The sequence below is a fragment of the Astatotilapia calliptera genome, chromosome 5, assembly GCF_964374335.1.
Source record: "Astatotilapia calliptera chromosome 5, fAstCal68.1, whole genome shotgun sequence".
Lineage (NCBI taxonomy): Eukaryota > Metazoa > Chordata > Actinopteri > Cichliformes > Cichlidae > Astatotilapia > Astatotilapia calliptera.
In genome coordinates, this window is record NC_137426.1 from 27,726,733 (window position 1) to 27,742,310 (window position 15,578).

The 15,578-nt window shown below is 40.2% G+C and overlaps 1 protein-coding gene and 1 long non-coding RNA gene across 4 annotated transcripts in view; both read left to right on the plus strand.

The window, feature by feature from the left end:
* Nucleotides 1–15,578, plus strand: part of synpra (synaptoporin a) — a 39,867-nt gene that overhangs the window by 21,755 nt on the left and 2,534 nt on the right. For 2 of the 3 annotated variants that reach the window (XM_026168606.2, XM_080302012.1), the window contains one exon: nt 15,388–15,512. In XM_026168606.2, coding sequence (XP_026024391.2) covers nt 15,388–15,512 — 125 coding nt within the window. Of the gene's footprint in view, nt 1–15,086; nt 15,235–15,387; nt 15,513–15,578 lie in introns of those variants that run through there. The other variant, XM_080302013.1, reaches the window with a different exon arrangement.
* Nucleotides 1,831–6,759, plus strand: LOC145428945 (uncharacterized). Its single transcript, XR_013909299.1, has 6 exons — nt 1,831–1,882; nt 2,990–3,137; nt 3,243–3,331; nt 3,502–3,809; nt 4,495–4,677; nt 4,772–6,759. It is a non-coding gene; the product is annotated as an uncharacterized LOC145428945 (long non-coding RNA).

Below are 15,578 nucleotides of genomic sequence, written 5' to 3' on the forward strand. Positions count from 1 at the left end.
TCTGTTGACAGGTATAAAGGTATAACATTAGATACATTATGTTGGTGTACATTTATATCAATACATTTATATAAATGATAGTAGAAAGCTTTCTACAGTCAGTGGTTTATTTAATGTTAGCTATTGCAAATGGAATATCATTCACACCACCATGGCAATGGCCGCTTTTTTAAACAAATGATAATGTGTTTTTCAGGATAACATAACAGGGATAACACTTTGGATATTGAACTGAAAACTCAGTCAGTCAGTCACTCAGTCATTGAACAGACCTGGATGCCGCTCTTTTGTATTTCCTCGCTTGCTCTGAAAAGCACAATTTGCATATTGCCTTCTGCAAGTCAGCTATCACTTGACTCTTTTGCCTTAAACAAGCATGTCCGACACAGGGATAACAACAAAACAGACAATCCACCAAAGGCTGCAGTGAAGAGAAGACTTTTATACACATCAGAGGGTTGGACACAGGAGCATAACCAGACACAGATGTAAACAAGGACAATCAGCCGGGGGCAGAAGTAAAGGTAAATACAAGACGCTAAAGATACCTGATTACAAAAATGAGAACTAGCTCGACAGAGGGAAACACTTTTTTAGAATTATGAACAGTAATGGGAAGGAAAAGGGACAAGAATTAAATTCAAGTACCAAACGATAAAACTAACGAGAACTCAATTACAACATATACATAAAGAATAAAACACAGGTTGTGAATAACAATAGAAACAGAAAAACACCAGAAATGACAAACCACTTGGCAGCAGTTGTGGAGGAACTGCAGCCTTGGTAAGATACACTCCCTACAGTACATACGGTGCTACCAACACTGTAACTGTTGCATTTCAGAGTTATGATATCAAAAGGTATCATAACGACTGGTTCTGGTTCTAGTTTACGTTGCTGCCACTGTCAGCTGTAATGTTTCTGGACTGGAGTGTGTTAGGGACCTTTTGTAAGAAACTGCCCATTAATGAGTTCCCTCCTATACTACGTGCATTAAAGGGCTTATTCCTATTTATTTTCAAACAACCAAAATATAATAATAAAATGATACAGTAACCCAGTGTTTGATATAACAACTGCTAAATAGACAACAATGCGACCAGTGGTTTGTAGGGCTTTTCACCCAATATCACGCTAGCTATGTGCCACGTGTGGACAGCGGAGCATTGTCGGTGTACACTCTTAGAAAGGATGTGTTAAAAAATGACACAAAAAATGTGTTGTTACACTATTAACACATTTTGTGTAAATTTTAACATAACATGTGTAAGAAAATGTGTAAACATTGAAAAAATGTGTAAAACGCTTAACACACTTGATGTGTTGCACAGTTTAACACATTTTGTGTGTTATTTTCAGAATCTAACAACAGGACCTAAAATTAGCAGCTCAGTAATTTGATACTAGCCCTGTGTTTAGTGAAATAAATTGTAGATTAACAATGTATTATAACTATATTAACTGAATAAATAAAATGTTTAGTTATTGTTTGTTTTCCTTAATCCTTTCCTCATTACTTTCAACAAATAAAACATTTTATAATGTAATGTGGACCAAGGTATGGTGTACTAAAATTCTGAAAGAGGATTAATTTTTTATTTCTCAATATGTATGGCATACCAATTAATGGCCATGGCTATACTATAAGCATAAGTATCCACAAAGAACAGGCTTAATTTTGACCGTAACATGTGAATACAATTGAAGCAAAAGTAGAAAATGAAATGAGTAAGAACACACATGCTTAAAATTGAAACAAATTCTGCCCAGCAACATGATATACCGGCGGCGGCGGGAAGGGGGCGCTATCTTTCGCGCCAATGACACAAAGGAGACAAAGATGGAGGTTACGTCGCCTAGTATGTTGTCAGACCTTACAGTAAGTATCATTTACCAGTTTATCTTAATGTACTGAAAATATGCCGGGTTTCTGGAAGAATGTGAATTTATATAAAATATAGGAGTTTAGAGTTTAAGTTAATTACTGCTTAACTATACCTAGCTAACCTTAATGTAACAGTCTTGCTAACATATCCTACTCTTAATTTTATTATTAGTTCTTGGATTTCGTGCCATACTCCATTAGAGTTAATGTGTTTTGGTAGTATTTTTATGTATTACTTTATTCATGTATTTATCTATTTACTTTATTTATGTATTAGAGTATTCAGAAATTGCTCTTAGAACCAGTGTGGTAGTTGGCTAGCGGCTCCGACAGGCATTATGTTGTCTATGAGCAACGCCAGAGTCAGCACCTAACCGTAGCAGTGTTGAGTAAAATGACAATATTTCGTTAGCTCTGAATATAGCAAATGTAGTTATCACCGCGACCATTCGTTTACTAGCAGAGAATAGGAATAAAGACTGAGTAACTTTAACATGAAATATACCTCATATTGACAGAGATAATTATTTTTTCAAGCAGTTAAAGCAGTTTTTGCATCTAGTATGATTAACTAAAGTATGTGCACATTCTTTTTTAAGGCTTATTGCTGGAAACATGCTCTGATATAGTTTCTTTTTTATGCAGAACTTCTGAGGAAGTAATAGTCAGTGTTATTTAAAAAACCAAACAACAGCAACTTGACCATGCAAATTATCTTACTTATTTAGCCATGTGTTTCATTTTTTCAGCACACATATGACAACTTAGAATCTGTCAAAGTCCTTGTAACCACTTTTATAGATGAGAAAGAAATTTGTAAAAAAAAAAAAATTCTTATTGTCAGCAGTGCCACAGACATCAGACATCACTATTAGTCAGGATCAGATTTATTCACCAAGTAGCAACTAGAAGATAAAATCAATTTATTTATTATTCAGAATTTCTTTTAGTCATTGCGTTATAATCACGTAGTTAAGAAACCGCCTTCTTCTGCTGCAGCTTTTTGAGTAAACTCGTGCTTTTATGCTCTGTGGAAATTTGCTGTCATGACTTTGAAGATTATTGCAGAGAGGTAAAGTCTCTGGTGTTGCCTTTACACAGTCTACCATTACCACAGAAGAACAAAGTCAACCCCTGAAGTCACTCAGGAAAGCCCCACAGATTCTTAAGGAGTATGAAACCTGTCGGTGCCATCGAGGAGGCTCCTTGTGAAGACTTGCATTGGGGATTTGGTGGAGAGGTGTGGTTAGTAAGTATCGCACTTTACTGTACTTTGTTAAAATTTTGCAATGAATGTTTTCCTTTAAAAATGTTGAAGTGCACAGAAGTAAAAAAGTTTACCTTTGTTTTCCAGTTACCCTCTTAGTGCAGAGAAGCTAACTGTAGCGAAAAGCATCATCACCACTTTTCCATCCCTGAGTGGCAGGACAGGGGGAAGGATTTGTAAGTAAATTTAGCATTTTAGTAATTTAAATTCCACTACATACTGTAAATTGCACTTGTTCCCACTTACTGTGTATCGTTTAACCTTTATCTAATTATTTATTAGAGCTTTTTTTCTCAGTTAAAATTGCTCAGCTGTTACCCATATACCTCTGTCCTTTCTTCCTCAGGAGCATTATTATGATCCAGTCTCTCATTGTGGATTCCTAGAGACTAAACTGCGCAACCTTAGACGGAATCTCGACCAGGGGCAGAGACATTATAAGAAGCGAAAAGTGACAGATGACTGTGGTGAAGACAAGAAGCTCAGGCGAGAGGATGGGAATACCAGCAGCACAGATGAGTGGGTCACCCAAGTTATTGCGGCCCTCAGCTGAGAACCTTCCAATTATCATGTCAGGCATGGAGGAAACATACACCAGTCTCAGAGCCTGGAATATTCTGAGAGTACCCACGGTTTTTGGACATGCCAAGTCTGGTAAGTTGCTTGGTTCTCTGGTAATGGTTTATGTACTCCTTCTCCACTCAGTTGTGTTTTGCATACAAAGTATGTAACAGGAGTCGATACATTTGGAGGTATGTTTATGAGCTCCTAGTGAATATTTTGAAAGTTTTATAACTTCAGAGTTTGATCATTACTCCCTGCGCACTGATTACAATGAGCATCACTTTTCACATGGTCCAAAATCTTAGTCGTACCACCAAATGACTATCTAATAGTAGGGACATCAAATGACAATACAGAAAGTGCTGCTCGTGGAAGTGAAAACCCTACAAAAAAATCACCTAAACCTGTATGAAACTCTGCTTTCAGCAGCACTATTTTCAACAAAAAAGCTCTACAGGACAAACCGCAGATAGACAACATAAGAAATTGTCTGCTAGAAAGTTGAACATCAGCTAAAAAGTCCTAATTTTTTCTCAGGGTCTGATGGGACCCAAATCATAGCTAAAATTAAGGAATAATGGACTTGTATTCAAATACCACTCCAAGTAAATTGTTGTTTAACTGTGTAGGTAAGCTAGATGTGGAATGGGTAACAGAAATGTGATACTGTAAAGTTTGATCTTAGCCATACAGCTACCAAATGGACAGAATGTACTTTTGATTTAATGTATTTAATGCTTCATTTTAAACTTAAACACTTCTTTTATTTCCGTAGGCTGGACTTGGAGTTTGGCAATTTTACAGGAGGAAAGGTGGATCTCTTTTTGCGAAAATGGGAAGCCAGTATCATTCCGAAGCTCAAATCAATAGCTGCCCTGGAAACAAGAACCCCCCCGCCATGTGTTAACACACCTACTCCCACCAGTTGGTGCCAGTCGTTGCAGCCTTTTTTGCACTGGTATGTATTCAGTAAAGTTCTCACGGTATTTACCTGAGGAAAGCATTTGTCTACACCTCACTGAATACTATCTTTATCTTCCCCCATCTCCAAGCCTGGAACAAGTATTGCATCGCTTTGCAGTGATCCTGAAGCATCATCCACAACACACCAACCCCAGCTGATATGCATCGGTGATCTAAAGAGGGCAACCAGGCAGTACATCATTGTTGCTAAGAATGACAGAGTAACCATTTCTCTGAATGATGGCCTGACGTGTGCTGTGGATAAGCTTTTCAAACTGTACTGGGTATGTAACTTGTCCTATCCAGCACCACTTGGCTCCGTCTTCACCTTCTTTGATTTTGTCTATGACCTGCCGCTGTCCACCCAAAGGAAAACCAAAGTACTGGAGCTGATTGCACAGATTAAAGGATGCAAGTAAAATGTTCACCTGTCCAAAATGTAGAGAGTCTCTGTTCACAGAGGTGAGAAACCTCATTTGGCATCTTTGTCAAATACACTGCTTATCAGGACTGACCATTTTTATGCCTATGCAGTGGAAAGGTCAGACAATATGAACTGATTGGCTGAAATTTTTGATTTTTGTATTTAAACCCAAGGTACAAAATTGTATAACCTGGATGCTATATTTGCCAAAATGTATGTTTTTCTGTTTGCATGCAACTGCACATTTGTTAAATGTTGACAATTTGTTGAAGATGACAATTGTTACCTTTAAAAATTTTAATTCATGTATTGTCTGGATTATATCAGAACATTATATATATACACTCAACAAAAATATAAACGCAACACCTTTGTTACTGCTCCCATTCCCCATGGGATGGACGTAGAGACCTAAAATTCATTCCAGATACACAATATAACCATCCCTCCCAAACAGTGGTCACAAATCAGTCCAAATGTGTGGTAGTGGGCACATCTGCTATATTGAGATAATCCATCCCACCTCACAGGTGTGCCACATCAGGATGCTGATCTGACATCATGAGTAGTGCACAGGTGTACCTCAGACTGCCCACAACAAAAGGCCACCCTGGAATGTGCAGTTTTTTGCGCTATTGGAGGTCTGGGGACCCAGAACCGGTCAGTATCTGGTGTGACCACCATTTGCCTCATGCAGTGCAACACATCGTCGCATGGAGTCTATCAGATTGTCACTTGTGGCCTGTGGAATGTTGGTCCACTCCACTTCAATGGCTGTGCGAGGTTGTTGGATATTCGTGGGAACTGGTACACGCTGTCGTATACGCCGGTCAGGCACATCCCGAACATGCTCAATGAGTGACATGTCCGGTGAGCATGCTGGCCATGCAAGAACTGGGACATTCTCAGCTGCCATCTGCCCTGAACAATGTGAACCATGATTCATCCGTGAAGCGCACACCTCTCCAACGTGCCAGATGCCATCGAATGTGAGCATTTGCCCACACAAGTCTGTTACGGCGACGAGCTGGAGTCAGGTCAAGACCCCGATGAGGACGACGGGCATGCAGTTGAGCGTCCCTGAGACGGTTTCTGACAGTTTGTGCAGAAATTGTTTGGTTGTGCAAACCAATTGTTCCAGCAGCTGTCTGGGTGGCTGGTCTCAGACGATCTTGGAGGTGAACCTGCTGGATGTGGAAGTCCTGGGCTGGTGTGGTTACACGAGGTCTGCGGTTGTGAGGCCGGTTGGATGTGCTGCCATATTCTCTGAAACGCCTGTGGAGACGGCTTATGGTTGAGAAATGAACATTCAGTGCACGGGCGACAGATCTGGTTGACATTCCTGCTGTCAGCATGCCAATTGCACGCTCCCTCATTGCTTGTGGCATCTGTGGCATTTTGCTGTAAGACAAAACTGCACATTCCAGGGTGGCCTTTTGTTGTGGGCAGTCTGAGGTACACCTGTGCACTACTCATGATGTCAGATCAGCATCCTGATGTGGCACACCTGTGAGGTGGGATGGATTATCTCAATATAGCAGATGTGCCCACTACCACACATTTGGACTGATTTGTGACCACTGTTTGGGAGGGATGGTTATATTGTGTATCTGGAATGAATTTTAGGTCTCTACGTCCATCCCATGGGGAATGGGAGCCGTAACAAAGGTGTTGCGTTTATATTTTTGTTGAATGTATATTGAAAAAATTGAAAAATTGAAAAAAGGGCAATCATATATATGATTGCCCTTTTTTCAATTTTTTTTGACATTTTAATGATCTAGAGAGATAGAAAGCTAGTCAGATATGAATTTTGTTTGATTTTGTAAAGTAAAAATTGTGATATAGCTTTGGCTAAAATTGAATTTAAAACATTTTAATTGAAAAGATTCTGACAGTTGTTGTTCATTCAGTTTGTAATGATTTATAATATGCCAAATAAAAAATGGAATTCAATAAGTGTATAATATATACCCATCTTTTTTCTCCTTTTTTAAAAAAAATTGAAATGTACACATTTTAACACATCTTTGTGTCAAAATAACACATCTTTGTGTTTACATTTTTTAACACAGAAGATGTGTTAAAGGAGCAGACACATTAATTGTGTTAAAACTGACACATCATGTGTTGTCCCTAATCTGATGCAGCACATGTGTTAAAATTTAACACATGATGTGTCAATTTTAACACATCCCTTCTAAGAGTGTAGCTCTTCTCTCACACTGTGTGATCTTTAACTTCCCCATATCCATATTTCATTTTCCTTTTGATTACTCATGCCGCAACAGTATAAGCTTGTGTCTAAATGACTCACAGTGCACTTACAGTGGGGCAAAAAAGTATTTAGTCAGCCACCGATTGTGCAAGTTCCCCCACCTAAAATGATGACAGAGGTCAGTAATTTGCACCAGAGGTACACTTCAACTGTGAGAGACAGAATGTGAAAAAAAAATCCATGAATCCACATGGTAGGATTTGTAAGGAATTTATTGGTAAATCAGGGTGGAAAATAAGTATTTGGTCAATAACAAAAATACAACTCAATACTTTGTAACATAACCTTTGTTGGCAATAACAGAGGTCAAACGTTTACTATAGGTCTTTACCAGGTTTGCACACACAGTAGCTGGTATTTTGGCCCATTCCTCCATGCAGATCTTCTCGAGAGCAGTGATGTTTTGGGGCTGTCGCCGAGCAACACGGACTTTCAACTCCCGCCACAGATTTTCTATGGGGTTGAGGTCTGGAGACTGGCTAGGCCACTCCAGGACTTTCAAATGCTTCTTACGGAGCCACTCCTTTGTTGCCCGGGTGGTGTGTTTTGGATCATTGTCATGTTGGAAGACCCAGCCTCGTTTCATCTTCAAAGTTCTCACTGATGGAAGGAGGTTTTGGCTCAAAATCTCACGATACATGGCCCCATTCATTCTGTCCTTAACACGGATCAGTCGTCCTGTCCCCTTGGCAGAAAAACAGCCCCATAGCATGATGTTTCCACCCCCATGCTTCACAGTAGGTATGGTGTTCTTGGGATGCAACTCAGTATTCTTCTTCCTCCAAACACGACGAGTTGAGTTTATACCAAAAAGTTCTACTTTGGTTTCATCTGACCACATGACATTCTCCCAATCCTCTGCTGTATCATCCATGTGCTCTCTGGCAAACTTCAGACGGGCCTGGACATGCACTGGCTTCAGCAGCGGAACACGTCTGGCACTGCGGGATTTGTTTTATCAGGCTTATATTATATTATAGTATTTTTTTTAATGAGTGTACGTGATGTGTTGGTTGTATGTTTGTTGTTTGTTTTGACATACTGCGAATCAATTTCCCATCAGGGACAATAAAGTTACCATTGACCATTGACCATTGATTGATTCCCTGCCGTTGTAGTGTGTTCCTGATGGTGACCTTTGTTACTTTGGTCCCAGCTCTCTGCAGGTCATTCACCAGGTCCCCCCGTGTGGTTCTGGGATCTTTGCTCACCGTTCTCATGATCATTTTGACCCCACGGGATGAGATCTTGCGTGGAGCCCCAGATCGAGGGAGATTATCATTGGTCTTGTATGTCTTCCATTTTCTGATGATTGCTCCCACAGTTGATTTTTTCACACCAAGCTGCTTGCCTATTGTAGATTCACTCTTCCCAGTCTGGTGCAGGTCTACAATACTTTTCCTGGTGTCCTTCGAAAGCTCTTTGGTCTTGGCCATGGCAGAGTTTGGAGTCTGACTGTTTGAGGCTGTGGACAGGTGTCTTTTATACAGATGATGAGTTCAAACAGGTGCCATTCATACAGGTAACGAGTGGGGGACAGAAAAGCTTCTTACAGAAGACGTTACAGGTCTGTGAGAGCCAGAGATTTTCCTTGTTTGAGGTGACCAAATACTTATTTTCCACCCTGATTTACGAATAAATTCTTTACAAATCCTACCATGTGGATTCATGGATTTTTTTTTCACATTCTGTCTCTCACAGTTGAAGTGTACCTCTGGTGCAAATTACTGACCTCTGTCATCATTTTAAGTGGGGGAACTTGCACAATCGGTGGCTGACTAAATACTTTTTTGCCCCACTGTATGTCACTCAAAGGTTCTTGTGTTGAAGAATACCTAAACTTAAGTAGATGCTGAAATAGACCCCAAAACGGGTTTCCAGGAACTGTAGCCGTCCCCAGTTTTGCTGTGCAGAACCACAGGAAGGACTTCCTCCAAGGACTATGAAAAAAGTTCTTCTTAAGAAAAAGAAGGTCAAGTCTCGCTGTATCAGTTTATGATCAGTAAATGTGTTTATTCATGACTTATAAGTAAATATAACTCCACCTGTAACTGCATTCTGGTGTATAAACAGAAAATTAATGTTGAAAAATGCAAAAAGAAGAAAATGATACTAAAAATCTTGTTTTTTTTAAAGCATTATGACACAAAAATTTAGCCTATCAAATGGTCTCAGTGCTACTCAGTTTTGTTACTTCAGTTTCTACTGGTAGAAAATGATAAATAGCTGCTTATAAACTACAAACCAAATGAAAGAAATGAAGCTTATGGCTACATTATAAATTTGAACAATAACACAGCAGAAGCAGTGAATGAAGGGTGGGGGTGTAAATGAAATGTAAAATAAAATTCATACAACTTTTCTAGTACTTATAAAGTTAGGGGGACTCAGAAATACTAAAAAAATGACATCAATTAAAACATTTTGACACCTTCATTTAATGTCTACAGTTTCATTTGCAAATATCTGCTGAATTTTAGCGGCTCATCTGGGACGCACTCACTGATTTCTCATTGCATGACCCATAAATCTTTTCTTTGCAAGATGACATATGTGTGCTTAGCCCCTGTTCCCTTCACGAACATGAAAGCATCCATTCAGTGTGGCATAGTCCAGCTCAGTGATCTGATAGTGCCCTCCAGAGGCTGACATTCTTTCAGACAAGCAGAGATGCTGCAAAACCTCCACAGCTGCTGGCAAGCTGCATGTCCAGCTGCCTGTAATATGGGAGAGGGGAGGCTAATGCTAACCAGGCGTCAGGTCTGATTATGGTGATTATGGTTGTGAGAACTCTTGAGGCTATGAGAGCTTTATATGGACAACTGGGCTAGGGGAGGAAAGATGTTAAGGGCAGGGGAAGTGTGTGACTATGATTATGTGCTCGCTGCACGTTCATGTTTGGTGACTGTAATGAGCAGCTTGTTTTCACTTCATGTGTGTTTTATGCATTTGGACTTATTCACAATGGAAGCGGTGTCGTGTCAGCAACCTTTTTTAATCCCCAGCCATGAAAGCCCCAGGCACATAGAGCAGAACCACTGAGGTACTGTAGTAAGTGGAATTTGACACAATTCAATTCAATTCAATTTTTTTTATAAAGCGCCAAATCACAACTACAGTCGCCTCAAGGCGCTTTATATTGTAAGGTAGACCCTACAATAATACATAAAGAGAAAAACCCAACAATCATATGACCCCCTATGAGCAAGCACTTTGGTGACAGTGGGAAGGAAAAACTCCCTTTTAACAGGAAGAAACTTCCAGCAGAACCAGGCTCAGGGAGGGGCGGGGCCATCTGCTGCGACCAGTTGGGGTGAGAGAAGGAAAACAGGATAGAGGACATGCTGTGGAAGAGAGACAGAGATTAATAAACAAGTATGATTCGATGCAGAGAGGTCTATTGACACATAGTGAGTGAAAAAGGTGACTGGAAAGGAGACGCCGGACATAGAAGAGGGGCCTGAAAACTGAATGTTCTCCCTCCAATTCTACTTTTAAATACTCTAGGAACAACAAGTAAGCCTGCAGTGTGAGAGCAAAGTGCTCTAATGATATGATACCTTATATGGTACTATAAGGTCATTAAGATAAGATGGGGCCTGATTATTCAAGACCTTGTATGTAAGGAGCAGGATTTTGAATTCAATTCTGGATTTAACAGGAAGCCAATGAAGGGAAGCCAATACAGGAGAAATATGCTCTCTCTTGCTAGTCCCTGTCAGTACTCTTGCTGCAGCATTTTGGATTAACTGAAGGCTTTTCAGGGAGTTTTTAGGACTTCCTGATAATAATGAATTGCAGTTGTCCGGCCTGGAAGTAATAAATGCATGAACTAATTTTTCAGCGTCACTCTGAGACAGGATATTTCTAATTTTAGAGATGTTGCGCAAATGGAAAAAAGCAGTCTTACATATTTGTTTAATATGTGCGTTGAAGGACATGTCCTGGTCAAAAATGACTCCAAGGTTCCTCACAGCGTTACTGGAGGCCAAGGTAATGCCATCCAGAGTAAGAATCTGGTTAGATACCATATTTCTAAGATTTTCAGGGCCGAGTACAATAACCTCAGTTTTATCTGTGCTAAGGAGCAGAAAGTTAGAATGTCTTTAAGACATTCCTGCAGTTTAACTAATTGGTGTGTGTTATCTGGCTTCATAGATACAGTGGGGCAAAAAAGTATTTAGTCAGCCACCGATTGTGCCCCTGTTTGAACTCATCATCTGTATAAAAGACACCTGTCCACAGCCTCAAACAGTCAGACTCCAAACTCCGCCATGGCCAAGACCAAAGAGCTTTCGAAGGACACCAGGAAAAGTATTGTAGACCTGCACCAGACTGGGAAGAGTGAATCTACAATAGGCAAGCAGCTTGGTGTGAAAAAATCAACTGTGGGAGCAATCATCAGAAAATGGAAGACATACAAGACCAATGATAATCTCCCTCGATCTGGGGCTCCACGCAAGATCTCATCCCGTGGGGTCAAAATGATCATGAGAACGGTGAGCAAAGATCCCAGAACCACACGGGGGGACCTGGTGAATGACCTGCAGAGAGCTGGGACCAAAGTAACAAAGGTCACCATCAGTAACACACTACAACGGCAGGGAATCAAATCCCGCAGTGCCAGACGTGTTCCGCTGCTGAAGCCGGTGCATGTCCAGGCCCGTCTGAAGTTTGCCAGAGAGCACATGGATGATACAGCAGAGGATTGGGAGAATGTCATGTGGTCAGATGAAACCAAAGTAGAACTTTTTGGTATAAACTCAACTCGTCGTGTTTGGAGGACGAAGAATACTGAGTTGCATCCCAAGAACACCATACCTACTGTGAAGCATGGGGGTGGAAACATCATGCTATGGGGCTGTTTTTCTGCCAAGGGGACAGGACGACTGATCCGTGTTAAGGACAGAATGAATGGGGCCATGTATCGTGAGATTTTGAGCCAAAACCTCCTTCCATCAGTGAGAACTTTGAAGATGAAACGAGGCTGGGTCTTCCAACATGACAATGATCCAAAACACACCGCCCGGGCAACAAAGGAGTGGATCCGTAAGAAGCATTTGAAAGTCCTGGAGTGGCCTAGCCAGTCTCCAGACCTCAACCCCATAGAAAATCTGTGGCGGGAGTTGAAAGTCCGTGTTGCTCAGCGACAGCCCCAAAACATCACTGCTCTCGAGAAGATCTGCATTGAGGAATGGGCCAAAATACCAGCTACTGTGTGTGCAAACCTGGTAAAGACCTATAGTAAACGTTTGACCTCTGTTATTGCCAACAAAGGTTATGTTACAAAGTATTGAGTTGTATTTTTGTTATTGACCAAATACTTATTTTCCACCCTGATTTACGAATAAATTCTTTACAAATCCTACCATGTGGATTCATGGATTTTTTTTTCACATTCTGTCTCTCACAGTTGAAGTGTACCTCTGGTGCAAATTACTGACCTCTGTCATCATTTTAAGTGGGGGAACTTGCACAATCGGTGGCTGACTAAATACTTTTTTGCCCCACTGTAGATAGGGCTGGGTGTCATCTGCATAGCAGTGAAAATGTGTACAATGTCTTCTGATGATTCTGCCTAAGGGAAGCATGTATAATGTAAACAGAATTGGTCCTAGCACTGAACCCTGTGCAACTCCATAATTAACCTCAGTGTATGAAGAGGACTCTCCATTTACATGAACAAATTGGAGTCTATTAGATAGATATGATGCAAACCACTGCAGTGCAGTACCTGTAATACCTACAGCATGTTCTAATCGCTCTAATAGGATATTATGGTCAACAGTATCGAATGCTGCACTGAGGTCTAGCAGGACAAGCACAGAGAAGAGTCCACTGTCAGAGGCCATAAAAAGATCATTTGTAACCTTCACTAAAGCTGTTTCTGTGCTGTGATGAGCTCTGAAACCTGACTGAAACTCTTCAGGAGTATTTAGTGAAAGAAACTTGTAAGAAAGACTAGCCCCTCAAATATTCAAGATGATAAACTGTAGTATTATCCATCCATTTATTCATTTCTTTAGCCTTTTATTGATCTCATTGTACGCAAGGGACTTGAGCTGGTCCCAGCTGACATAGTGCGAGAGTTTGCCAGTTCTATGGCTTCCTAAAAATATCAGTATGACTTGTGGTTTAACATTTTCGTAGTAAATTTTTTTGTCAAGTACCACATTTGCTTCTTGTTAATTCTGTATCCTTTCGAGAGGGCCATTCCTTATAAAATTGTCCCTTCTTTGTACAAAAGTTCGACATTTTGGAATATTGTTTTCCACCATCATCTAGAGAAAAGTGGAGGAAACTTACATACTTTATTTTTGCTATAATGACTTATAACTCACAAATACTTTTTCTGCACAGAAATATAACTTTAGGTTTAGATTAGGTTTAGCGAAACATCTGAGTTTAGATTTAAAGAGAAAACTTGTTATAAGTCTGATTTTTTTTTCCTCTCTATGCATGTTTTGTGACTATATATGTATAACTATATATGTATCACTCTGTCACAATTTTCTTGTGTTTCTCAGGGCCTAATGCCATTCAACACCTGTTCCTGTCATGCTGTTAACACAAGTGTCCAGCCAACTACAGATTTTTTCTTGCGTCTTATGGCACAGGCATGTGCTGAGGAAGGCAACTTCTGTCCTGTTGTGTTCAGATCATCCTCTCTTTAACGATTTTCAACTGCTTCCATCAGGTCGTCGTTATAAAATGACTGCAGTGAAGACAAAGCGACACAAATTGTCGTTTGTACCTAGTGCTATTATCTTAATTAACAACACTAAATTGTAAGTGTTGTTGCCATTGCACATTGCACTTTTTTCGATGGAATATCTAGGTTGTTTTATCAGGCTTATATTATATTATAGTATTTTTTTAATGAGTGTACGTGATGTGTTGGTTGTATGTTTGTTGTTTGTTGTTTGTTTTGACATACTGCGAATCAATTTCCCATCAGGGACAATAAAGTTACCATTGACCATTGACCATTGACTACCACTAAAAGATCAAAGGGCTGCCAGCACAATTATGCAATTAATCTGTTTGCTAGACAGGACACCTGAAGAACAAAAGAAAATGTTATATATGACTCATATATACATATCCATAAGACAAAGTCATTTGCACTGATCAACTACTTTTCTGTTTTTGAGGGACACATTTCACACACAATAGTATTTCACTATAAAGGATATTCAAATGCTTCCCAAACCATCTTTGAGTGGATTTTCCTTTGTCCACTTGTTTGAATGCATGTAGTTTTTTTTGTTGTTTTTTTCCCCCCAGTGGAATTAAAGTTAATTTAGATAATGCTTCTTCTAACCCTGATTCCCCAGATAGGTATCTGCAGGCATTATGAGATAGTGGTGAGATTATAAAATATGTCTAAACAGACAGCAGACCATAAAGTGATGATACAGTCTCTGGTACTTAAATGGTGTTCTGCTGCCCCCAAATGGCAAACAAATTAAAAATAAAATCCTAACAAATCTGCAATGTGGCTTTTCCCCAGCCATGATTTCAATTACTGCTAATCAGTGTTAACCTGTGTAAAGTTTAGCTGGACTTGAGTCACACAATAGCCTGCAAAGTAAAAACAACAGTAGTGTGGAGTGAGGGAATGCAGCAGATGAGTCAAACTGAGTCTCCTTCACATTGGAACTTTCTTCTATGTAAAACTGTAACTTTAAGTTTTTGGTAAATGATTGTTATCGAGCTGAGAAGGAAAAAGTAAACGTTACCCAACCGTCCATCCATTTTCTACTGCTTGGGGGGTTGGGCCGTGGTGGCAGCACCCTGAGTGGAGCCCAGAACTCCCTCTCCTCAGCCACTTCCTCCAGCTCATCCGGGTGAGCCTGCTCATCTGCCCAACCCTGTACTGAGGCCTTTGTTAATGTGTTTGAAGAAAACTGATTGTTCTCTTCTCAGAGTGTCCACTTTATATTACTTGTAGTATCTTTTTTGGATGAGCATGTGATGCTTTTTTCTTTGTGTTTCTGCAGCTCTTTTCCATCTTCGCATTTGCAACATGTGGCGGTTATACTGGGCAGCTGCAGGTTAGCGTGGACTGCATGGAGAAGGCCAGCAGCAACCTCAGCATTGGCATTGACTTTGGTTATCCTTTCAGGTGATTGGCCTTCATGTGTCTGACAGCCTGCTGACATTTTGGGATCTAAGAGCTTTATATGAAATG